This window comes from Cricetulus griseus, chromosome 3 (assembly GCF_003668045.3).
Source record: "Cricetulus griseus strain 17A/GY chromosome 3, alternate assembly CriGri-PICRH-1.0, whole genome shotgun sequence".
NCBI classification, from domain to species: domain Eukaryota; kingdom Metazoa; phylum Chordata; class Mammalia; order Rodentia; family Cricetidae; genus Cricetulus; species Cricetulus griseus.
In genome coordinates, this window is record NC_048596.1 from 263,231,101 (window position 1) to 263,257,141 (window position 26,041).

General features: G+C 44.2%; 1 protein-coding gene across 5 annotated transcripts; it reads right to left on the reverse strand.

The window, feature by feature from the left end:
- Nucleotides 1-259: 259 nt before the first annotated feature.
- On the reverse strand, nucleotides 260-24,162 carry Mcur1 (mitochondrial calcium uniporter regulator 1). Of its 5 annotated transcripts, XR_004769394.1 has the most exons (10): nucleotides 23,644-24,161; nucleotides 16,717-16,836; nucleotides 13,836-13,939; nucleotides 13,264-13,365; nucleotides 11,736-11,777; nucleotides 10,821-10,892; nucleotides 7,759-7,812; nucleotides 7,015-7,072; nucleotides 5,279-5,586; nucleotides 3,838-3,872 (listed from the first exon to the last, which is right to left on the reverse strand). XR_004769394.1 is itself a non-coding variant. In XM_027410448.2 (9 exons), exons 1-9 carry the CDS (start codon nucleotides 23,999-24,001, stop codon nucleotides 3,428-3,430), a joined length of 1,017 nt encoding a protein of 338 aa, XP_027266249.1. In that variant the 5' UTR covers nucleotides 24,002-24,160; the 3' UTR covers nucleotides 260-3,427. The 5 variants fall into 5 exon arrangements, 3 of the variants coding, with proteins under 3 accessions (XP_027266249.1, XP_027266248.1, XP_035298829.1); XM_027410448.2 differs by lacking the exons at nucleotides 3,838-3,872; nucleotides 7,015-7,072 and adding an exon at nucleotides 260-3,477 and having other exon boundaries at nucleotides 5,279-5,393; nucleotides 23,644-24,160; XM_027410447.2 differs by lacking the exon at nucleotides 7,015-7,072 and having other exon boundaries at nucleotides 260-3,872; nucleotides 5,279-5,393; nucleotides 23,644-24,158.
- Nucleotides 24,163-26,041: the final 1,879 nt, after the last annotated feature.

Consider the following 26,041-nt stretch of genomic DNA (forward strand, 5'->3'; position numbering starts at 1 on the left):
TCTAAGGTGGAGAATTTGCTGGTTCCCCAACCCCAGTGCTAGCTTCTATGTGGTTTTTCAAAGGGGAGATCTCTGGTCCCCTGACTGCCCACAGAAGTAGGTCTGAGACTGTCCATTAGGGACAAGGTGAGGTACAGAGGAGCTAACTCTGATAGCTCTGTACTGCTTTCCCCAGCCGGTAACTTAACCCCATGTGTTAACTGCACCATTTCCCCTCATACAGCGAGTTAAAAACACTTTACACAGATGCTAAAAATTCTTTCAAATAAAAATTTATTTTGCAAATCAGACATTTACTTTCAAATATAGTTTCTCTGTAAATTCAATTTCTTAGGTAATACATTTACTCTTAATTCACTAAAGGCAACTGAATGGTATCTTTTTTTTTTTTTTTTTACAATGGGTGGAATTAATAGTTTAGATGCAGTTGTTCCAGATAGAAGGTATACTCTATTTTCATAATTCAGTCTGAACCAGAAAGGTATATTAGCCACACAAGCATAAATCTTTTATCTTAGATAATAAAATATATTCACTCCATACAATAACAAAATATAACTCAATATTTGCTGAAGTCATAAAAGGGTTACAAAAATGATTCAGGCTGTCATCAAAGGAATGTAAGTACAAATCTGTAGAAAGATTATTTTCTGAATAAAATTCCAGCAAGGCTGAACATTTCCAAATATCTTACATACATAAAGAATAAATTACTCCTGGTTAACACATTTTTGCCTTAGGGCCATTAAAAGCTGTAACAATTTTGATCACCTTAAAGAGTCCTAAGTTCTCCAGAGTAGGCTCTGCCAGTTCTGGCACACGGCGTACACGGCTGGCTGGGGAATGGAAATGCTTGCAGCAGTGACAGAGTTAATTAGCTGGCAGAAAGGCTTGGGAAGGAGAGACAAGGAAAATCAGAGGGAAGATGCCGCCAAGACACTAGACAGGCCAGCCCAAGGGCAGGCTTGCTGTGGCTTGGGATCCTGGTGCTTAGAACCTTCTGAGAGACCCCAGCAAGCCTTCCACTTTGAGTCAGGCCTTTCCTCTTGAATGTGATTTTTTAAATGAGGTGCGTGGCATACTTGAAGAGAAATTATGTTACCAGATATTAAGCAAGAAAAGCAGTACAGAAATCAAAGCAAATGTCTCCAGTAAAGAGCCCCAAAGGGGTTTTGCATACGAATGCAGGAAAGGAGTGAAGTTGGACTTGAGGCTCTTAAAAAAAAAAAAAAAAAAAAAAAAAAGCCAGAGGGAGCCAGACATGCTGACTAATGCATGTGATCCCGGCACTTGGGAGGCAGAGGCAAGATGAGAGTACATTCAAGGTCTGTGGTTTGGTCCCCAGCAAGTACCACAGGAAAAAAAGTACCCAGCAGGAAGGCAGAGGAACACTTTAAGATGAGAGTGTGGAATAAGACTCTGCCCACTGGACTCGCCTACCCCATGTAGCTACCGTTAAATGTCTCCACAGGCCCAACCCAAGGCTTCCGCCTGGAAACCTGCCAGACATTTCTTAGGGGCTCCGAAGCCTCAGCGAGGAAAGTTCAGTCAAGTGTCTGGTCACAGCACCCACACACTGTATGTCCAAGGCAGCGACGGGAGGACATGTATATTTTTAGCTCAATGCTTTTCAACTTTATTAGGAAATAAAGGGAACATAGCCCCGAACTCTCCTAAACTTCAGATATGCAAGACACCCACACCCTCAATGACAGCAGTTTCTAAGGCCAAATAAGACTATTGTGCTACAGAAAACGCTAGAGTAAAGTAAAATCAACAGCGCCACAGCCAGCTGAGACCAGGAGTGCTGTGGAATACTCTAAGCAGACATAAGGAAGTGTTTCTAAAGAATACTTGATCAGGATACGAGGGGACGTATCCACTGGGAAACATAACTGCGCACCGTGCTGCTTTTTCCTCCACGAGATAATATCTGGGCCTGGAGCCCTTTCTCCAAAGCTGTGCTAATATGAAGCAGTTAACTGTAGTCTAGATGGAACGGCACCCATGGAGGCCTGCTGGCTGGGCAGACTTTGGGGACTCTTTTTTGAAAGGGGGAGAGAATACATCAACTAAGTATTGTATTAGGTGCTTAAGACTTTTTTTTTTTTTTGTCTACTTGAAAAGGATAACTTCTATTGCACCCTGATACTGTTCCAATACAAAAGCATTTGATTTCAGTATTATGTGGGGCTCAGAATCTTTTAACATAAATGTTTTCTAAAGAGGCAAGAGCTTAATGATTTCTAAAACTTGGAAATTACATCCAAAGAACAAGAGGTAGCTTTTATTTTTAGCAATGTGTTTGGAACAGTGACAAGGGATGATTTATTCCACAAATCTGATGGCACAGTCTCTTGGGGTTTCTGCACTGGGTACCAGCTTGTGCATTTGTGCCTGTGTGGGGAAAGACAGGAAGGGTCCCTCGGTGTCACTGCTTCCCAAATGCTCACTCTCATCCATGTGCCAACAACTTAGATAAGAGGAGAACGAGCTTCTCCAGAAAAACCCCTTCGGCACCCAGGATCAGCTTGTTTTAAATAGAGGAAAGGTGGCTGTGAGGGTATCTTCGGCCACAAAGCAATCAATGCACATGGGGCCAATGTCAAGCAGGGTGGCTCTCTCACTGGGCAAGTGACAACCTGAGCGTCTCACAGGCACTGGTATACTCATTTTAAAAGCTGTGCACACTATAGATATCCCAGGAGAGGAAAGTGCAGAGTGTCATTTTCTTAAAAAACAACAACAACAACAAACCCAGGTGAACAAACAGAAGGCAGTTCACTCAAACCACAGACAGAAGCAGGGTTTCATCAGAACAATTCTAAATTTTCTAGCTAAGTCATGCCACGTGTGGTGTTAACTCCCACATCGTGAAAGAGAGTAAGAGGCTGAAGAGGGAGGAGGAAAGTCAGCATTCTGAAAGGGAAAGAGGTCAGGCATGGTGGCGCTGACGGGGACTGTTGAGTTCAAAGTCAGCCTGGGTTGAATAGCATGACCTTGTCTGAAAACCAGAAAGGTGAGCATGAGTGGCAGCAATAGAAGAACTCGTGCTAGAATTACAAAGCTTCATTGGGTACCGAGCCTCCCAGCTGCAAGGCACATTAACAACAACCACGGCAATGTTACGAAGACAATGAAAACCCAAAGACAAAGGCCCCTAAGGTGCACCAGCACTGCATCATTAACACCGCAGCTGCACAGCAGAAGCAGGGCTGCGCGGGATCGGATGCTGATGAGGCAGCCAAGAGCTGGTATTCTGGGTTGAATTCCAATGACTCTTCAGAGTTAAAGCCACTTTGTCTTCAAAGCTGTAGAGGACTCTACTAGATTTATTTTTGTCATATACTGCAGGCTAGACCAAGTCCATCGTTCAGTTGAATGGAGTCTTGAAAGCTCGGTCTACACAGCTCAGTCCAAAAGCCAACTAAAGAGAGGAGCTCTGAAGAATAGTTACAGAAATGCTGACTTCTTCACCTTGGTTATGGATCCACAGTTTGCATAGAAATAAATAATATGCATCAAGTCAAATTAGGATTAAAAGTTGAAACAAGGAAAATGGATTGGGTGGGGTAGGTGGGACAACAATTTGGTACTCATTTTTTTTTTTTTTTTGGTTTTCCGAGACAGGGTTTCTTTGTGGCTTTGGAGGCTGTCCTGGAACTAGCTCTTGTAGACCAGGCTGGTCTCAAACTCACAGAGATCTGCCTGTCTCTGCCTTCTGAGTGCTGGGATTAAAGGCGTGCACCACCACCGCCCGGCCAATCTGGTACTCTTAAGGCAAAACAATGGGAATTTCTTTAAATAGACACTTTATTATATCCACAGGCGGTAAAATCCCAGAGCTACTGTTAGGCACGTAAACACAGACCCTGCAAGAAAAACAACCAAGAGTGCTGTTAGCCCCCTAAGTCACTTTCAGGGATTTTCTTTTGTACTGTACCAGGTGTCAGGGCTGAGTGAGGAGGGACGGCAGGCTACAGGCACTTTTTCCCTCTCCTTGCACTAGTCAAGACCTGGATACAGGGGTACCAAAGAGTGGCAATCCATGAGACGCTGCTTGTCAAAGGACACGAAGGACATGTTTCTACCCAGCAGCCAGCATCTTCCTGGCACAAACGTGTCCAGGACGCAGGAAAAGCTTCCAATCCAAGTTAGAATCACAACAACGGTAGGATCAAAGTGCGTGCATGTGTGCTGTGCACTTCCACACAAGGAGCAAAATTTCACAGTTAAATACTGCTATAACTTTAAAATGCTTGATTAATCTGAAATGCTAAAACTGACTTGAAATAGTGATCTTTAAAAATATTTATCTTTTTAATTGTATGCAAATGAGTGTTTGCCTGAATATATGTTTGTGCAACATGTACATGCCTGGTGCCCATGGAGCCCAGAAGAAGGCACCAGATCCCCTGGAACTGAAGTTACAGGCCGTTGTGAACTGACATGTGGGTGCTAGGCATTGAAGTCAGGTCCTTTGCACAAGCAAACAGAGATGTTTAGCACTGAGCCATCTCTTTAGCCCCCTAGTGATATGTTTTTTATTTTGATGCCAAAATATTCCTTCTTTGGCTTAAAAATTACAAAGGCAAAAATATCTTCTTTACAAGATTGTCCTGTGGCTGGTAAGATGGCTCTGTGAAAGCAACCTGAGTCTGAATCCCTAGAATCTATATAAAAAAGCTGTGTATGCCTGCATGCCAATAACCCAATCGCGCTCGCGCCCTCTCTCTCCCTCTCCTTCTCTCTCTCTCTCTCTCTCTCTCTCTCTGTGTGTGTGTGTGTGTAATACAGTGTTGCAGGTTGCCAGCTTAGCTCCAGGTTCAGAGAGAGAGAGATCCTGCCTCAAGGGAATGAGGTAGAGAGTGACAAAGTAGGGAAGCCATGTCATCCTCTGGTCTCTTCAGGTACACACAGGTACTCCCCCCTCCAAGCGTCACCAAGGGAGTAAGATGGTCACAAATCAAATGCCTTCCATTTATAAGTTATTCCCTGTACTGAACTTCACCGAAATCCCCAAACCATAGAGAGAGGCTAGCATCCTATCAAATTTAAGGACTCATCAACTAAAAAGTACAGAGGTATCTTTATTACTAAGGAAAAAATGCAAATTATAAGAGGTACTCCATTTATTGGAAACTGCAGGATGTGCTGCAACAAAAAGATGTTAAAGCAGGAGACTGTGGCGGCCAACGATGTGCTGCCTGCCCCTGTTCTACGATACTGACTACATTCTTTTCAGCTGTGTTAAATGCTTGGGCGCAAAGCATCTCACCTGCTAAGTATTTGATCGTGTCAAGCTTGTGTGCCTCCAGCATCGTCTTGAGGCCAGCCACCTCGGTTTCTATCTTCCTGTCTGTCTGGGTCAGGGCTCTGTCTTGCTGGGCGTGCTTTGAAAGCAAAGAGGTTGAGAACATTAGGGTCTGTGGATGCTGATCTGTTCCCTGGAGCTCTGACCCAGAGCTTGTTCTCAGCAGCGAGCCGTCCTGGATGGAGAGCTGGAGCTGGGCTCAGTCTTGACTCTGCTATCCTCAGGCCATACTGCACTGTCCAGGGTCCTTAACGTCTCCTGTCTGTTTCATTCTGTTTGAAAAAAGGGATTAAAAACAGAACAAACCAACAACCCACTACTGGCCTTGCCTCCAGAAGAACTATTGAGAGAATCAAAGACAGTAACCTATAAGGCAAAGCTTCTGAGAACAGACAGCTTTACACACTGTGGTGCTATGACACCAGTCTGCTCTTGATGGTAGCGATGTCTAGTTCTTGCTAGCCCCTGTAGGGGACAGTGGACACAACAGTTCTGCTGAGAGATGAACATGGCTTTAGATCTGACAGCAACAGGGCTGATTCAATAATATTTCTAGCTCCATCTTTTCAGGCTGTCTTCTCTTACAGGTTAAACATCAAGTGTTTTACTAACACAAGGCTCAGCTACCAGGGGCTGATTAACGTCCTCCAAACATAAGACAACTCCAGACTACACATTTAACCCTCAGTGGGCAATGATTCTGGTTGTCATGCTAATGAATAAAAACACTGGGAATGTTCTACTAAAAAATCTAAGGATGAGGAGTTTCTTTCTTTTTTTATTTTATTTTTGTATTTTTCTTTTCTTGCTTTTTTTTTTTTTTTTTTTTTTTTGCTTTTTGAGACAGGGTTTCTCTGTGCAGCTTTGGAGCCTATACTGGCACTTGCTCTGGAGACTAGGCTGGCCTCGAACTCACAGAGATCCGCCTGCCTCTGCCTCCTGAGTGCTGGGATTAAAGGTGTGAGCCATCAACGCCCAGCATATTTTTGTATTTTTCAAGACAGGGTTTCTCTATATAGCTCCGGCTGTCCTGGAACTTGCCCTATAGACCAGGCTGGTCTCAAACTCACGGACATCTACCTGCTAGTAGTTTCTTACCAACACCAATGCAGGTACATAATAAGCAAATGAAGCCATTCCAGAGAAAGACCCTTATATCCCATGGAAGGTTGTGCAGCACAGGTCTGAGGCAACACAATATGGATTATCTCCCTCCCCTATAAGTTATATTCATACTATGTATAACACACACACACATACACACATACACACACACACACACACACACACACACACAGAGAGAGAGAGAGAGAGAGAGAGAGAGAACAATTAATTCATGTCTTAGATTGAAAACATAAAATAGTGTCATATATTGCCATTTGTTGATCACTGAGATTTAAACATTTAAACATTCATATCACTTGTCAATTACCGAGACTGAACACTCATAAACATGATTTTGTTAAGTCTGAAAGTCCTATGGTATTCAACTACTGGGCATTTACTCCAAAGAACCCAGAGCAGAAAAATCTAAAACATGTCTATGCATCCATATTTGTCACATTTTACACCAGCAACCAAGTGACAGAAGGAAGAGATGAATGAATGAGATGTGGTAACACTAGAATAGCACTACTCCATCTTAAAAAGGGAGTCTGACACATGCAGCAACATGGCCGGACCCAAGGCACTATACTCACAGAGGCCAGGCAGCCCTGGGAAGGCAGATTCGCTCTGACTTCACTTACACAATGTCATCTAGAAGAGCAGACACAGAGAGAGCTGGTTTCTGGGGCTGGGAGGAGGGGTAGAGAACTAGGGTCTAAGAGACAGTTTTGGGGGCTGGAGATATGGGTCAGGTATGGAGGTGTAAGCCTGTAGCCTGTAACTCCAGGGCTGAGAGGTGGGCAGCTGGATCCTGGAGCTCACTGGCCAGACAGTCTAGCCAGCTGTTGAGCTCCAGGTTCAATGAGAGACCTTGTCTCAAAACAGATGAGGGAGAGCTATTCAGGCAGACACTTAATATTGACCTCTGACCCCTACAGGTACATGCATAGTTGCACACCCCTCCCAAGAAAAAAAAGTTTCAATTTTGCAGAATAAATGACATTGAGGATGGAGAAATGGCTCAGTAATTCTTCTGGCTTCCACAGGCACTTGCATTCACATGCACATGCACGCACGCGCGTGTGCGCGCGCACACACACACCCACACACCCACACACCCACACACACACCTACCTATCTTCAAAGCATGATATTGAATTATGCACACAAAATTGTTGCAATGGCAATTCTTACATACATTTTACCACAATGAAAAAGAATCCCACACTAAATGTGCACATCCTCCTGTAACATCAGACAATAGTTAACCCCAAAGCCATGCATGGGGAGAAGCAAAGATGAATAACAGAATGACAGAAGTCAGCCTCAATCCTTACCAGAGACACCATTTCTGTCCTGAGTTGCAGCATCTTCTTCTCATTCAATGAATACTGAAACAAATATGCAGCACAGGTTAGAGTCTGGTCCATTGTCTTTCCAGTGAGTTAACCTTTCCGTTCTCATTGTGTCTCAGAACATCTAAGAAGAGACGTCATCCTGCATCACCGCAGCCTACAGCTCTTTCTTTGGAGGTGAGCCTTCTTATGTATATCCACTGGTGGTGCTGGTTGCTTTAATATCAACTCGAAACAAGCTAGAGTCATTTGGGAAGACGGAATCTCAGCTGAGAAACAGCCCACCAGACTGACCTCGGGGCATTTTCTTGATTTGATTCGGGAGGGTATAGCTCACTCTGCTGATGGTCTGGGAGCTCTAAGCAGGCTGAACAAGCCATGGGGAACAAGACAGTAAGCAGCGCTCCTCCATGATCTCCAGGTCTCTGCTCTGACTTGCACCTGGATGATGGACTACAAGCTGTAAACGGAAATAAACCCTTTCCTCCCCGAGTTGCTTTTGGACGCAGTGTTTTTCACAGCAACAGAAAGGAAACCGAGGCACTGCTGAAGTGTAGCCCCTTTCTGCCTCTCTTTGCTGTTTCTCATTTTATCTCCTAGCTATGATATCACTGGGTCCTGCCCACTATTAGAACAGCAAATCTTGGGTCCCACTTAGATGGGTGTTGATCAAAATGCTTTTGGATTTGTAAGGGCTAATAAAGGGGAGGAGACACCAGTTTAATTTAGGAATGTTGCTCCCATAACTACAAATGTGACAGACATTACTGACATGTTAGGAATGGTAGCAACAACATAACATTAGGAAAAGATAGTTCAAGAAATGTGATTCTGTAACAAGATATACTACTGCTATAAAGCATAACATAAATACAAGAAATACAGCAAAGCACCACAAGCTGTCTTAACAACGGCCTAAGAACTCCACTGTAGAAAACCGCAGCCCAGTGTTTCTCAAGGCCTCTAGCTATTAATGGTGGTAAAAAGATTTAGTACAGCTCTGTTGACAATAAAACAAAAATCAGACATGCTTCCATGATAATGAGCATTAGTATTTAAATGGGCAAATGGCAACCTGTAGTTTAAATGAACATTTAGGACCTAATATTGTTAATAGGAAAAAATGATAATGGTATAAGGTACCTAGAAAATTTCTAGCTATAAAATGTTGTCTTCAAACCACCGGAGCATCAGAATGCAGTAACACAGTGATCAGAAGTAAAAATGTGTTCCCAGACTCCGGAATCCTGAACTAACCAGCCTGGTGATTCAGGACCCTAATAGTTACATAAGCCAAGAGGGTTTCAGATCTGTGCCATTCACCATATCACCACCAGAGGGCAGAGTGGAGTTGGATGTTCTGTACACCTTTAAGCTCAGCATTAACAAAACTACAGGGGAAAAAAAGGCCTACATCTCGACACGGTCACGATTATTAAAATGACACTTCTGTGGCCCTAGCTCCCGGAACTCCAGAACAGGAGTATTCTATACTGCTATGACAATTGGCTGTAAATATCACCACAGCTAATATTTGTTGGCTGTGTTGGATATCAAACTCAGGGTTTCACACATGCTTAAGAAGTGCTCGGCCTGTGAGTCACAACCTCAGCCCTAATTTAAATTTGAAATTAATATTTTAATTTACCAAGTCAACCCCTCATTTGCATTAATGCACCATCACATATTTACTAGGTGCCACGCAGTTCTGCCAAAGCCGACTTCCTCACTCAGCAAATCCTCTCATTCAGAGATTTTCATCCATATCCACGCCCTGCCCCTCCCAATCTGTGAGCTATGTCTTTCCAGCTTGGTTTTGCATAAGCACACTATTACCTTCCTAAACCAACTGGACTGCAGCAAAACCTAGCTCCGAGGAGGTCACAGAAGGTTTCCATATGCTGGCGGCTGGATCTTTGTGACTGAAAGGTATCCTAAGATTTTAAAGACAGCCACTGGGCTCAGCAATTATTTTGCACAACAAAGCTCAACTTAACCTCTGAAATCCAACAGCAGTCCCAGATACAATTAAACACTTGTCTGAGCTTCAGTATTAGCTTCGTTCATCACCATGACACATTCTGACAGAAGACAAACTGAGAAGTGATGAACATGAAGGACTATGTGGACTCTAATGCACGGGGTTCAGTTCTGACTGAGTGCAAACATGCTCCACATGCCCTGGTTTCCTTAGGCCACATGTAAGAAAGTTGCCTTCTTATGTTACTCAAGCTAACGAGGGGCTGAGCAAGAAAATGGGCGAACTTAGACAGGTTAAAAAGTCAACAGGGCGTGATGGGTATTGTAGCCCAGGAGGAGGGGTGGTGGTGCTGTGGCTCACTGGCTGTACTGTAGCCCAGGAGGATCATGGGAGGAGGTGCTGTGGCTCACTGGCTGTACTGTAGCCCAGGAGGATCATGGGAGGAGGTGCTGTGGCTCACTGGCTGTACTGTAGCCCAGGAGGAGTAGGGGGAGGGGTGGGGGGTGGGAGAGAGTACTGTGGCTCAGTGGCATCACACTAGAAAGTGGGAGACCCAGAGTCTGAGTGCCAGAACTGCTAAAATAAGAAAAATAAAACTCCACCAGAGCAACCCAACATACATTCATTGAAACACACAACTACTCTAGAATTTAAGAGACAATACAGAAATACATATCACCAATTCAGTGTAGAATTTAATATAATAACAATATTATCTAAGTCAGAAAATCAGGAACTCTTGAAAAGTTAGGGACCATGGGGATTAAACCAGTATTAAGTAGATTGAGTTTAATTTTCTTACTAACATCTATGTAACATAATCTACTATCTTTGAAATAAAATATTCAAATTCAATTTGAACAACTTTTTAATTTAAATGTTACTTTTGAAACCAAATTTAAGTCTGATTTAAAATGTAATTAAAATTTAAAATAAAGTTGCGATCTCTGATAGAAGGACAAGTGTCTAATATTTGTATCTTGCATATAAGATTAAGAATTCAACAAGCATTCCATTCTAAAGAGAAATAAATTAATAATTTACTTTTAGTAAGGGAACATACCAATTCTTTTACTCTGCTCTTCTCTAGATTGAAGTTTAATTTGGTATCTGTCCGGACCTTGAGGACTTCATCCTGGTCAAAGGGCAGGGGACAAAGAGAATGGAAAAGCCAGTGTAAGCAATCTGGACTTCCTGAGGGCTTGAACTGGGGACTGCCTGCTGTCTATCCCAAGGGAGCCAGCCCAGGAGGGGCATGGCAGAGGCCTCGGAGACAGGGACTCAGGACCAACCATCTCTTAAGCCAGCTCGGTGTCTGGCCTTCCCAGTTATCTGCCCAGCTAATGCCCTCTGACCCAAACATCAGCCTGAGAGGCCCAGCTGTTTTAACCTCGAGACTCTCATGACCTCCCTCATGGAATCTGTGAATAAAATTCTTTAGAACATTTTCGGAAGCAAAGATGGACCAAAGGACAAATATTCAACTCTGGTTACATAAAGCTTTCTCACTAAAACTAAAATATTTTCTAACACCACTGTTCTTTCCTACTTTACAAAGTGACCATCTGGGTGAGCAATCATCTAAACCCATGTGGAATCCTACAAAGCCACCCTCTCCCAGAAGGGTCTCAGGGACCCACATGGCTGCTTTACAACTGTTTTGATTTATAGTCACTTAGTCAGGCCTGGAGGCAGAGGCTATCAAGTCCAGCACTCAGGAGACACAGGAAAATGGCGAGCTGGAGTTACACACATTGAGACCTATCTCAAGAGAGAAATACACCCTCCTACAACACCATTTCCTTAATGAATGTGGCCACAGACAAGGGTAACTGATACAACACCTGATATGTGCTTTGAAATATATTACACAAATTCTAGGGATGTGTTCTCCAGCACACAGAATGTACATGTGAGATCTTATCTATTAATGAACGTATATGATTATATATATGCCTGAGGACAGGAAGGAACTTACCATCACTTGCTGTTTTAGCTGATGTAGTTCAAGTTTTATTTTCTAAAAACAGAGTAAAGAGAAAAAGTCAAGGACACGTGTCAGTTAGAGGAAAACATCAATCAAACATCACAGCAAACATTCAAGCGCAGGTTCACTAACCTCCTCATTTACCACGCATGGACTATACTCAGAACACAGAACTACTTGAGCTGGCTTCCGTGGTGTAGTCTCCAATCTCAGCATTGGGGACACTGGGGCATAAGGGCTGTGCAATGAATTTGAGGCCATCCTAGGCTACGTACTGAGCAGAACACTAGCCTGGGCTACTTAATAAGACTCTGACTCAAAAAACCAAAAACCCAAACAACTAAACAAACAAATGCTCCATTTATAGTCATCCCAGGATGCATGAGTAACTGGGAATCCAGCCTAATTCCCCGTGTGGATCACATCAACTGAGGAACAACTGTGGCACATATTTGCCCTAAAGGACCCCGTTTTCTTTTTAATTCCTCCTTGGCTTTTCCTTTCAACCAATTCTGCCCTCTACAAGCTGAGTTCAAAGTCAACTGTGTGAGTTCCCCAGACAACAAATGACTCCCTTACAGGACTGCAGTGAGATTGAAGATGAAAGCAAGATGCAAAGAAGCACTTCCCTAAGTCATACACCACACTTTAGAGAGGCAGAAAGTGGGCTGGTGGAATGGCTCAGTGGGTAAAGCACTTGTCTTGCAAGCCTGAAAGCCTGAGTTCTAATCCCAAATTCCACAGAAAGATAGGAGGAGAGAACCAGCTCCACAAGGTCGTCCTCTGACCTCCACAAGCATGCTGTGGAATTCATATATGCACATGCACACACATCCATTGTACACACATGTAACAAAATAATCAGGAGCTAGAGAGATGGCTTAGTGGTTAAGAGCACTTATTGCTTTTATAGAGGACCCAAGTTTAGTTCCCAGCACCCACACAGCAGCTTACAACCATCTGAAACTCCAATTCCAGATGATCTGACACCTTCTTCTGGCCTCTGTGGGCAGTGCATGCAAGTAGCCCACAGACATACATGCAGGCAAAACACCCCTAAACATAAAAAAGCTTAAAAAGAAATATTTACTTATGTATTTATTTTTGGTAGGGAAGGTATATTTTATAGATCTATCTATTCCTAACCCTGCAGACTGGGGGAAAAGAAAATCCTAATATCCACTATACTAGGATGATCTGCATAGTAGTAAAATGCTATAGACAATGGAAACAAAAGGTTCTGTTATTGCAAGGCACACTGTATGCATCCATCAAACAGAAGACTTATAATGGGTAAAACCAGTGGAAGACTAAATCAGCCAGGGCTGCTTTCCTCTTGAGAGGAGGTACTGGAAGGGGCCTGGGCAGGATCTCCAGTGCTAACAATGTTCTCATCTTGATGCACTCAGCAGGGCAAAACCTGACCAGTCGCTGTGAGTAATTTTCTTGTGCCCTTCTAGGTGTGTGTGTAGCTCAATGTCTTAACAGAGAATGTTACAGAGTGACTGTGCAGTTTTACCTCATTTTCTGTTCTGAGGGCTGAGAACTCACTCTTCTCCAAGATGACCATATCTTTTTTCACATTAGCAATCTGAGACATTATTTGCTGAAGAGTGATTTCCTAGAAACAGAGAGAAACAAACATGATCTCTAGTCTGACCCCTAAATCCACTTCTCCTCACCTCCATCTACTAAGACGGCTATAAGGAAACTGGAACAGTGGGGGTGAAGAGGGTTTGGTGAGGGCAACCTCTGCTCCAAAGTGAGAGAATAAGGAGAAGGACACTCATGGAAGAGATTGCACTCGGGAACACAATGCTGTCACCTACAGCTCTGGCCCCATCTCCAGTCATTAACATGAGTGTGCCTGAACAGTCATGTTGACATAGTGAGCATTCAAGCAAGAGCCTATAACAACTAACTAAATGGCTTTGATGAAGTATTTTTGTTATGATTCTTACCTCTGAATTATGGTTGAAATTACCACACGCTTCTCAGCAGAACAGTATCCGAGAAGCTGCTTGAGTATTTATTATGAGTAATATTCTGCTTGCAGACTTCCAGTGTGCCAATCCACCCTGCCCACCTTACCTGCTGCACCTTGGTGACCATATCATTGTAGACGATATCCATGCTGGTGTCTGTGATCTTGACCAATGCAGATACAATGATTTCTGCTTGTTGAGTGGTAAACCCTAGGCAAGCACACAGAAACAAACAATCGGACTCAGAAGAAAAAAAAAAAAAACAGACAAAGACGTGGGGAAAACTGGCAAGTTTCTGTGAAGGCCTGAATTCTGAAGGAAGAGGAAAGGATGGCATAGCGGGAGAGGGACACAGACTTGCAGGCTGTGACGCTGCCACCCTGACCAGAAGGAAACAGCCAAGTGTGCTTCAGTGGCTGGATTCATCAGCAATCTCTAACGCCGTCCTCAGGTTCCAAATCAAGAAAAGCACAACATTTGTGCTTATCAAGACAACTTTATATTCCACCCCCATCTCTTTTCTCTTAAATTCTAGGCTGAAAGACATTTTGGTGGAAAAGGCCTGCTGTTTCATTAGAAGAGAAAAGCTGAACAAACTATTACAGTGTCTGGCCATTTTCCCAAAGTCCACTATGTACATTATTGCATTTAATATCCAAAGGGATCTATGGGAGTCTTCTTAAGTCTGTGGTACAGATGGGCAGACACACAGCAGCTGAGGAGGTGGGGCTTCTTTTTGTTGTTGTTGTTTTTGTTTTGTTTTGTTTTTTGAGACAGGGTTTCTCTGTGTAGCTTTGGAGCCTATCTTGGCACTCGCTCTAGAGACCAGGCTGGCCTCAAACTCACAGAGATCCGCCTGCCTCTGCCTCCCGAGTGCTGGGATTAAAGGCATGTGCCACCAATGCCCGGCTTGAGGAGGTGGGGCTTCTACAGCTACCCAGAACCAGGGTGTCTGTCTGCCCAACAGAGGCCGCTGTGCCCACCTAACACAAATTCGTATACCTGGGTAAATAAACTCAGTGAAGTAAACACAGACATGTTTATTTCAAAAGCATACTTTATGTTAATTCAAAACCTGGTTTTTAGGATATATGTGCCATATAACAGAGAACCGAGGCAGCATATTTCTCTGAATATTAATTGTAAGATCCTATTCTGTGTCCCAAGTATACTTTCAGTGACCGGCATTTGTGTCAAGGCAACCTTTGGGGTCTGTGTGTGAGATGTGTGCCTGAGTATGTGGAATCTGGGGTGGACAGCTGAGGGTCTTCCTTAGCCACTGACACCTTATTTTTCTTTTACTTTATTTTTAATTTTGTTGAGGTAAGGTCTCCCACTGGGCCTGGAGCTTGCTGATTCAGGTAAATGGGCTGGCTAGCAAGTTCTTTAGATCGTTTTTGACTCCCCCCTGGTGCTGGGATTACAGGAACATCATGATGCCTGGCTGTTTACGTGGGTGCTAGGGATCTGAAGTCAGGTGAGGAGAACTTGCTGTTCTTCCGGAGGATCTGAGTTTGGTACCCAGCACCCTTTACAGGCAGCTTACAACTATCTGTAACTCCAGCTCCAGGCGATCTGATACCCGCTTCTGGCTCCTGAAGGTGCTCTCCCCACATAAGTAGATAAAAATAAAACAAATCTTAAAAATTAGGAAACGGGGATGGAGAGATGGCTCAGCAGTTAAGAGCACTAGCTGCTATACCACAGGACCTGGGTTCAATTCCCAGCATCTACGTGACAGCTCACAACTGTAACTCCAGTTCCAGGGGATCGACACCTCACACAGACATATATGCAGACAAAATACCAATGCACATAAAAATAAAAAAATATTTTAAAAAATTAAAAAAAGAAAAGGAAAAAACCCAAATAATAACAATAATAAAACCCATAATCCCAAACAGGACCTATAAAATGGCTTCCAGCTTAAAGGTGCGTGGTGTCAGACTGATGACATGAACCCACACCATGGAGGGAAGAACCAACTCCTGCAAGTTGTCATTTGACCTCTCCCCAGCCACAGTAAATATACGCAAAAAAACAAAATAAAACAAATCCAACCCTCCCTCCAAAACACCCAAAATACAAAACAAAACAACAAAACACCAATAAATCTCAAATAAGCAAAAATGTACTGTCTTTTCCAGAGAGAAACTGTTAAGAGCTTTCCATTGTATTGATAAGAGTAAAAAAGCCACCTTAATCAAGGCAGGGGACCAGGGAGCAGTTCAACTCACAGGCTTGTATCCAGCAGGCACTAAGCTTTGTTCTGGAGCCCTGCAGAAACTGTGTACTGAGGTGGTCTGTAATCCCAAGGAGAGGCGGGGTATCAGAAGCTCAAGGTCACTCTCAGCTATACATTAAGTTCCAGGCCAGCCTGGGGTATATAAGTACTTAAGTGTATCTCTTAAAAAAGTCCTCAAGCCAAGAAAACAAAATGTGAACTTAAAAAGAGGCTAACTCTCTGTCCTAGTTAGCTTCAGCTGTCAAATTCCACACACCTGGGAAGAGGAAGCAAACTTAACTGAAGAACTGCTTCCATGACCCATGGGTATGTCTGGGGGGGGGGGGGATCTTTCTGAATTGCTAACTGATCCAAGGGGACCAAGCCAACCGTGGGCAATGCCATCCCTGGACAAGTGGGGCTGAGCAATTTAAGAAAGCGTGCTGAGCAGGCCCATGGAGTAAGCCAGTAAGCAGAACTCCTCCAGGGTCTCAAGTTCAGTTCCTGCCATACTTCCCTCAATGATGAACCTAACATGTAAGGCAAACAAACCGTTTTGTCCCCCAACTTGCTTCGGTTATGGTGCTTACAACAGCAGCAAAGAGCTAATGAAAACACCAACCAAAAGCTTCCTGAAGGCTGAGAAGTCGAAAGAGAAAAACTGGAAAGGAAGCAAAGCAAAAGAAGTCACCGAGAGCTGCTCAGATCCAAGGTGCAGCCAAAGACTGGGGGATGGGGGTGGCGGGGGTGGAGCGGGGTTTACCATTTGCTTCAAGTAAGCACACCAAAGCGTGGGTGTCAAAGTAGAGTTTTCGACTCACAGAAGGGGGCAAGTTCCCCTTTCTCTGCTCCAGCTGCCGGCACTCAGCGGCCAGGCTTAGATCTAGAAGGCAAGAGAAAGGAAGCAACCATCAGTCTGAGCAGGAAACAAGCCACTCAATGCTACAGGCTATGTCTCAAGACCTCCGCAACCCGCCTCATTTTTACACCAGAATCCACACATACAATGTAACCAACCCATTTCATTCATAGAATTTAGTTGTTTCTTAAATATTTAAGAGTCTGCACTCATCTCCATAGTCAACTTTCTCCATCCTGATTAGAAACTGCACCCTTCGGCCAGTACTCCATCTTGTCCTTACCATCTCAAACAGGGTCTCACTCTGCAGTTCAAACTGACCAGGAGCAAACTACAGGGCCCCAACTGGTTTCAAATTTACAGTGATACTTCTGCCACATCCCAGGACTGCAGTCTTGAGCTACCACACTCAACCCTCTTCCCCACTCTCCACCACTGCTTAGACGAGCAGAAATCTGTTTTCCTTCCTACTGTCTGCCTACTCCGTAGATTTCATATGCATGGAGTCATACAATGAGGTCTTGGCATTATGGTCAATGGTCATCCACGCTGCAGACATGCCAGCACTTTATTTCTGTGTCACGGAATAGCAAGCCACTGCCCAGCAATCCCACACTTCATACATTCCATAGCTGAAGGATGTATGCTGTTTACAGTCCATGGCTCTCATGAGTGACCCTGTGGCCACTGTTTCAGTTCTCTTGCGTATGTCCCTTGGAGCAGAACTGCAGGGTCATTTGGTAGCTGTTTGTAGAATTGCCAGATTTTTTTCCCCAAGTGGCATCACCAATTTTCTTGTTTACCTGCGACTAAAGAGGCTCCCAATTTCTCCACATCCTCACTGATACTTGCTATGATGTTTGTTTTATAAATTATAACAACCCTCATGGGTACAAATAGTATCTTGTGGCTTTCCCCTGCATTTCTCTCTTATCTAACAACGCGGGCCATCTTCTCATATGCTTACTGGAAATCTGAGTATCTTTGAAGGAATGTCTAAGGCCTTTGTCTACTTAAAAAAAGTATTTATAGTCAGGTGTGGTGGCACACACCTTTAATCCCAGCACTTGGGAGGCCTAAGCAGGGGGATTTCTGTAAGTACAAAGCCTGGTCTACACTGAGAGTTCTATGACAGCCAGAGCTACTTGGAGACCCTGTCATAAACAAACAACTCAACAACTCAGCTGTAAGTCACCCCATGTGGGTGCTGGCACTAACCTCAAACTCACATGCTCTAGATCAGCAAGTGCTCTTTTTTTTTTTTTTTTTTTTTTTTTGTAGAGTTTCTTTGTGTAGCTCTGGCTGTCCTAGAACTTGCTCTGTAGATCAGGCTGGCCCTGAATTTACAGAAATCCACACCTGCCTCTGCCTTCCAAGTGCTGGGATTAAAGGCATCAGCTATCATGCACAGCTTGCTCCTAACTATTGAGCCATCTCTCTAGCTTCAATTGGACTTTTATCTTTCTTATTGGACTGAATCATTCTTCATATATTCTAAACACAAGTTCTTTATCAGACTATTTGCAAATACTTCCTTCTATTATCAATTAGTTAATATTTTTATATTATATGTATTTTTATACTTTGAACTTCTGAAAAGTTTTTTTTTGGGGGGGGGTTTGAGACAGGGTTTCTCTGTGTAGCTTTGGAGCCTATCTTGGCACTCATTCTGTAGACCAGGATGGCCTCGAACTCACAGAGATCTGCCTGCCTCTGCCTCCCAAGTTCTGGGATTAAAGGCGTTTGCCACCAATGCCTGGCCTGAAAAGTTCAATTTTGATGATGTCCAAATAACCTATTTCCCCTTCTGCTGTTTCTACTACTGATGCCATGTGTAAGAGACTATTGGTAATCCAATGTGTATCAGGACTGACACCATGTTTTCTTCTCAAAGGTTCCCAATGTTAGCTCTTACGTTAAGGCCTATGATCCATGCAGAGTTATGTATGGCATGAAGTAGCCTCGCTGTTCTGTATGAAGACAGCTAGTTGTGCCAGCACCATTTTCTCTAAGTCCTATCATCCTGGTGGAAAGTCAGTTGACTGTGTGAAGGTTTACCTCTGGACTCTCCATGTATTTAATTCTCCAGAACATGTGTCCTCATCAGGAAGTAGATTCTGTTCTGGGCTATTATATATGAATTTTAGGATAAGTATGCCTAATTTTTTTTTTTTTTTTTTTGCAAAGAAGAGGTTCTGAGATTTTTGAGGATTGCATTCTGTGACTCAATTAGGGAGTACTGTCATCTTAGTAATATAGTATTCAAATCAATAAACACGAGACATCTTTCTGTTGATTTAGGTCTTTGATTGCTCTAATTATGTTCTATAGTTTTCTGTTTCTGAATGTGTGCTTTGTGATCTTTCTAAGGTCTTTCAAATGCCCCTGGAATGCAACTGTTTCGCTTTTACTTTCAAACTATATTCTACAGGTGTGCCTTTTGGACTTTTCCTGGTAGTTCAGGGCATCCCTAGCATTTCCACAACCAAGGTCACATCATCTGGGAGGGAGAGCTTTACTTCTGCTTTCCAGTCAGGATGCCTATTGTTTCATTTTCTTATCTAACTGCCCTGGCTGGAACTTGCCAAAGGGCAAGGCTGGACCCTGATCTGGGAAGGAAAATTCAGTCTTTCTTCCTCGTATCTAAGCCGGTTTTGAAGAAATTTTTTAAATCACTTAAAATCACAGACAGCTCACCTCCCTTCCCTGCCAGTTTTGATCTCACTATGTAGCCCAGGTTGATTCTGAACTCAAGAGCCCCTTCTTCTGCCTTCCAAGTTCTGAGATCACAGATCCAACCCATCCTGTAATCTTATTTCAAGGTCTTCATCTAATGCAGAAAGCAAAGCACACTGCAATGTTTCCCTGGCTTATTGTGCTTCACCAACCACTAAAAGTTTTGTTTTGTAATTAGAGTAACATTTGGGGGTGGGGAGACAGGTCTCTCTACGTAGCTCTGGTTCTTCTGGAACTCTATGTAGACTAGGCTGGTCCTGAACTTACAGAAATCCTCCTGCCTCTGCCACCTGGTACCACCAATTTGTGTGTGTGTGTGTGTGTGTGTGTGTGTGTGTGTGTGTGTGTGTGTGTGTGAGAGAGAGAGAGAGAGAGAGAGAGAGAGAGAGAGAGAGAGAGAGAGAGAGAGAGAGACAGGACTATGCCCCTATTAGGTGCCTGAAGGCCAGATGAGGCTGTCTGGAGTCCTGTTAGCACTCTGTGCCTTACCCTTTGAAACAAGGTTTCTCAGTGAACCTGGAGCTAGATGGGCAGTGAACAAATATTGATCCTCATGGCTCCCCTCATAGCAAGGTTAAGATGCAGGCAGCCTTGCCTGTCACTTTACAAAGATGCTGGGGATTCTAATTTGGGCCCTTATGCTTGTGCAGCAAGTGTTGTTACAGCTGAGCCATCTAATTTTGTCAGAAAAAGTGTTTAAACCCAGTAATCTAAAAGAGGCATTCTGACACAAAAACAGGGCAAGTAAAAGTAAAGAACTTTTGTTCAAGCTATAGACCATTAGGTACATGGAAATCTCACTACATATTTGTCTTTACTCTTCTAACTTTGGCACAGTGTGTCTGCAGTGCAGCCAGCTACTGTGGAGAGTAGAGAGAAGGACCCTTTACTAACTCAGGGATAAAAAGGTTTCTTCAGCCGGCCTCCCTAATGACCAGAAAAACACTTAAGCTGATTAACCAACCCTCCAACCTTCAAGGTAGCAAAGGTAAGACCCCCCCACAGGTCTGATGTTTCTCTGTGGCCTTCAGCAGCCATCCCAAACTACTGGTCACGTGGGAAGATGTAGCCGTGCTCGTGGTGAGCTCCAGTTGAGAACAACGCCAATTACATCAGAGAGGAAGAAGGACATCAAAGAAACTCGTTATGAAGTTTGCCTTCAACACGGCAGGGATAGCCATTTGGACGAGAAACTGTTATTGTCTGAACTGCTTGACAGCATGCTGTCCAAACTGGACAAGCAGGTTACAAGGAAAAGTGACTGATAACTTGCCAAGGGACAGATGGTCCTTCAAGTTTCCTGCTTTATCAAAAAGTCTGCCAGACATTCATAAAGAGGGATACCTCAACGTTACATAGGAACTTTGGGTGACTGTCGAGGCAGCAAGATGTCTGTCAATTCTAGAGTTTATATTATAACCTTCTGGGGTCTTTGACGGAGTTAAAGACAGTTAGTTATGGTTATGGTTTTTCCTTAGTTATAAAATATAAGTTACATATAAAACTTTAGATTCACAAAGACGGACATGATAGAATATTTTCTTTAAATTTTGCACAATGTTAATGTACTAAATATTGTTAACTATAGTCCTTGCTTGATAACTGTTTTGTTACATATAACTTTATTAAAGCTAAAACCTTCCTTTTTATTTAGAAAGAAAAGTGGAGATGATGGGGGATGTCCTTCTGTATTCGGTGAATATGTTTCTCTTATTGGTTAATGAATAAAGCTGTTTCTGCCAATGGACAGGCAGGATGTAGCCAGGCAAGGAGTACAGGTGGGGCTACCAGAATAGGAAAATACTGGGAAGAGGAATGCAGAGAGTGGGTTTCAAGGGAGACACCATGTAGCTACCAAGGAAGAAAGGCCCGGGCATCACCAGTAAGCCAAGACCACATGGAGATACACAGATTAATAGTAATGTGTTAATAATTAATTAAGAGAGAGCTAGCCAATAAGAAGCCTGAACTATAGACCAAACAGTTTATAATTAATATAAGCCTCTATGTGTTTATTTAGGACTATACAGCTATGGGACAGATGGGACATAAACTTCAGTCTATATTCATGGATATGGCTAAAGATGACCCCAACTGCACCTTCAGAGTGCTGGAATGACAGGCAGATCATTATGCAAGCCCAATATTTATGTGGGTTCTGGGGATCTGAAGGCTGGTCCTCCTACTTGAGTATTTTATCTACTGAGCCAGGTCACCAGACACATACATCTCCACTGCTAGCAAGAACTAGCAGTGATTTGTACACTTACACTTTTTTTTCTTTTTCCTAAAACAACTGGAACTGATATAGCAAGCTTATTTCAAGAAAACTGTCTTCTAAAAAGTAGGGGAAAGGGCTGGCCACTTCTCAGTTGGCATCCCACTCCTGCTGAGGGAAGAGAGTGCCAGCATGCTCTCTGTCAAATGACAACAGAGTGGACATAGCTGTTCCCAATTCCCAGGGACCACAGCAGAAAGCCAGTAAGTTGAGGTGTATTAGAATATAATACATAATTCTTTCTGGAGACTTGCATCATAGCAAAAGGATATTAAAACCCATAATTACAAAAGAAGTCCAAGGTTAACCTTGAGTAGATGAGAAACCAACTGCAAATGTTTAAGGCACAACATCCTGAAGTGGATCTATCTACGGGGGGACATCAGGCACAAAGTCAAACAAACAACCCAGGGCTGAAAATAAAGGAACAAAAATGGGCACGAAAGCTTCCTACTGTCTCTGTTGTGTCCATTTTAAAAACACATCTATCCTCATGTCTGACTCAAGAATGACACTGAAATGACACTATGTTGCAAATGCAATAAGAACCTCTTCCTTTGCTCCAGAGTCGTTTTTGTTTGTTTGTTTTTTGAGACAGGGTTTCTCTGTATTGCTTTGGAGACTGTCTTGGAATTTGCTCTGTAGACCCAGCTGGCCTCGAACTCACAGAGATCCGCCTGCCTCTGCTCCTGCCTCCTGAGTGCTGATTAAAGGCGTACGCCACCAACACTCTGCCAAAATCGTAAATTTTAAGAAGCAAACAAATCAGAAGGCAACAGTTTGTCAAAGTACAGCAAGCAGGGTGTGGTATCCTATACTTTAATCCCAGCACTTGAAAGGCGCAGGAGATAACTATATGTTCTAGGCCAGCCAGGGCTACGCAAGTCTGACCCCGAATCAAAACAAAACAAAAAATAGCACATAGGAAGGAGAGGCACAGAAATAAGAAAACAGACTCACTTCCAACTCTCAATTCCTTTAAGACTGACATAAAGCTCACTGCTCATTCCCCTATCAGTGTATAAAGCGTCCTTCATCTTTTTGAACTACTTATCAGTTTCTCCCCTAGCCACAGGTATTCTTAAATTTTAGATGCTGGCAATACTCATTGAACAATACGGAAAACCAGTCACAGGTGTGGATGGCTACTAATGGACAGAAACAGGTTAACCAAGGTGTAATTATGCCACGTTTTCTGATTAGGAGGCACAATAAGATTTTATCTGCTATTTACTTTGAGCATATTCCAGCTAGTTTACTTTCAAAATCTTATGTTCAGTGATGTACCTCCCAGCCTTCAAGTACTTAAATGACACACCAGTGAATCAGACTTCTGTCACCCAATTTAAAAGCACAAACTTTTCTCTATAGTATTTGTCAAATTAGTACATATAAAGTACATATGCATATACAACACACACACACACACACATGGCTGCATATCTTGCGCGAAGCAAGCTCCAGAAAGAAAATATTCTGTTGAACTAATTACACCCAAACAGCCAGTAAAGTGCCAGGCACAGAATAGGCGACCACGGGCCATGAATGAATCAATACAGTTTGGAATCAAGTCAAAGCGTAATGCCATCTCTTCATTCCCGGATCCGCGCCCCTCGGACCTGCACTTTTGGGCACCCACATCCAGCCCTCTTCCCTCCCCGCCCCCCACGTCTCACTGGCTCCAACAGGTGAGCCAGGGCAGACCGGAGCAAACGTGTCAGCGGGTGTCCGGCCACGCGAGCTCTGCGCTCCGAACCTTCGCCCGGGCGTGGACAGAGCCCTGCCACCCGTGTGACCGGTGCTCCCGCTCGCCTCACCTCTCCGGCTGCTCGCCAGCGAGGGCACACGCCAGGCGCCCGGCGACAGACGGCCCTGCGCGTTCCTGCCGGCGCCGAGCGCGGCCGCGGGGACGGCGTGCCCCGGGCGCGTGCGCTCAGCCAAAGTCCTCCGCGGGGCGGTGGCGGTGGCGGTGGCGGCCAGGCGCGGGGAGGGAACGAGCAGGAGGAGCAGCAGCGGGGACGCGCGGGCGGCCCGTCCGCGAGGCCTCAGCCAGCTTCGTCCGCCGGGCAGTGGGAAGACGCCGGAGTGCTCCGGGACTCGGCAGCCGGAGGGCAGCAGCCGCTGACGGCCCGGCGTGCGCTTCGGCCGCTCGCCCGCCACGGAGCCGCTGTCCATCCCCGAGCGGGTCACAGGCCCGGGCGCGCAGGCATGTCACTCCCGCGCGGCCCCGACCACGAGTCGCCGCGGGCGCGAGCGTGGGCCCGGGCGCAGACCTGCCCCTTCCTGCCGGAGGGTGGCGGGCGCGGCCGTCCGCGGTTGCGACGCCCTCTCCCACAGCCAGGAGCCTGGTTTAGGCCCTCCCTAACCACGCCCCTCTCTAGGCTCCTACTACTACTCCCCGCCTGAGGCTGTCCTAGCCACGCCCCTTCCCGGGTCTGGTCCATAGCCACACCCTCTCTGGGCCGGCCTCTACTTTGTCACGCCCCTCGCCTCTTTGCTGTATCCTGCAGTGACCTTGTCTCTGGCACAGGGGTTAATGTGCATCTTAGCCAATTTTCGCTGCAGGGCGTCACGGTTGTTTATGGAGTGGAGACACTCAGTTACGTTGAGCTTTCTGCTGCAACGATGTACAGTTTCATTATGCGGTTGTCTCTAAAAAAATGTTAATGACTCCTTTGTCCTTCGCAGACCTGTAAAAAGTCCTTGGCCACTGACTCTGGCTTTGATTTTATTAACTACCCGGGCCTCAAATTCCCTAGTGTTGCGTTTTAAGGAATTATTCACAGGGCATAGGGAACTATGCTTGCAGAGTCAATACACTTACAGCTAAACTTCCAGAGTTTTGCTTTTTGAGACAAAGTCTCACTATGTAACCCTAGCCTTGCTTCCAGAGTGATGGGATTAAAGTTATACACCACCACATAAGGCTACATTTGTTTTGTTTGTTTGTTTTCGATTAGAGCACTGATAAACATTAGAAGGTCCTAGTGTGGAAACATAAAACCTGGAGTATGAGTGTTAAATGGGACTACTGGGATAATTAAGAGATACTTGAAACAGGTGTTCAGTTCAGAACTTTTTGAAAGACTGTTGCACTTTACAGTTACTGGTCCTTTGTGTAAAATTGAAAAAAGTTTGTTTAATGAATGAGTAAAACACACAACACACTATGCTAGGAGGGAGAAAAAAAGAGATTGTTGTTGAATGAAAAAAAGAAATAGAGAAGAAAGACATGACTGCTCCTAGGTATGGTAGAGGAGGTTTATTATTGAAGATAAAAGGGAGAGCATAACCAGAGGCAGAGACTTCTGGGAGAGTCCAGACTGGACATGATCTTGAGCCTGGCCCAATGGGGGGGGGAGAGGGCGGTGTCAGTGGTGTAAAGGGTAGACCAAAGAGGGGCAGGTACCCCAAATGTCTGGATTATATAGGGAAGGGCATCTGGAGGAAGGGTAGCCCAGCCCCTGGGGTGGAGAGTTCAGGTAGCGGGGAGGTGTGTCAGTCAGAAGGACCCTGTAACAGGTAAGGACTGAGGGATTCTGGGAGAACCTGGCAGCCAGGTCCACTTGGGTATGTTAGATAGGCATTTCACTGTGTTTGTCTCAAGTTCCAGACGTAACAGTTGTGTTCTTGGAGTGATCAGTAATTAGCTAGTGTGGTTTCTTTGTTGTTATTGTTTTGTTTGTTGGCTTTGCTTCTGTTTTAGTTAAAGGCTGTCACCTGTACACATACTGATGCAGAATATGACTAGTACGGTGCTGAGCAGTGGGTTGTGTGAACAGATGGGAAGATGTACAGGTGACCTCACAAAGCAAAGAATTAAAAGTAAGGTACACGCCAGACACTTAAAAGGCTAGAATATCAATCTGTAGAATGACAGGCAATGGAAGGTAGGAGTATTCACCTACAGACTTTTGTGTTAAAGAATTTTACTCAATACCTATCTCTGAAAATGTAATCTAAGGAAATAATCCAAAAACATTTAAAAAGCCTGTCAGTTTAGATCATAAGAATTTTTATTTTTATCGGTCAAAACTATTGAACATTTGGTAATTTCATGTAGGCCAATTTAATTCACGAGCTAAGGAAAGGTTAGATGTGGTGGTGCAATCCTGTAATCCCAGAATTCCAGAGGCAGTGGCAGGAAGATCAAGAGTTCATCCTCATTCTTGGCTGCATAGCAAGTTCAAGGCTAGTGTAGAATACTCAAGATAG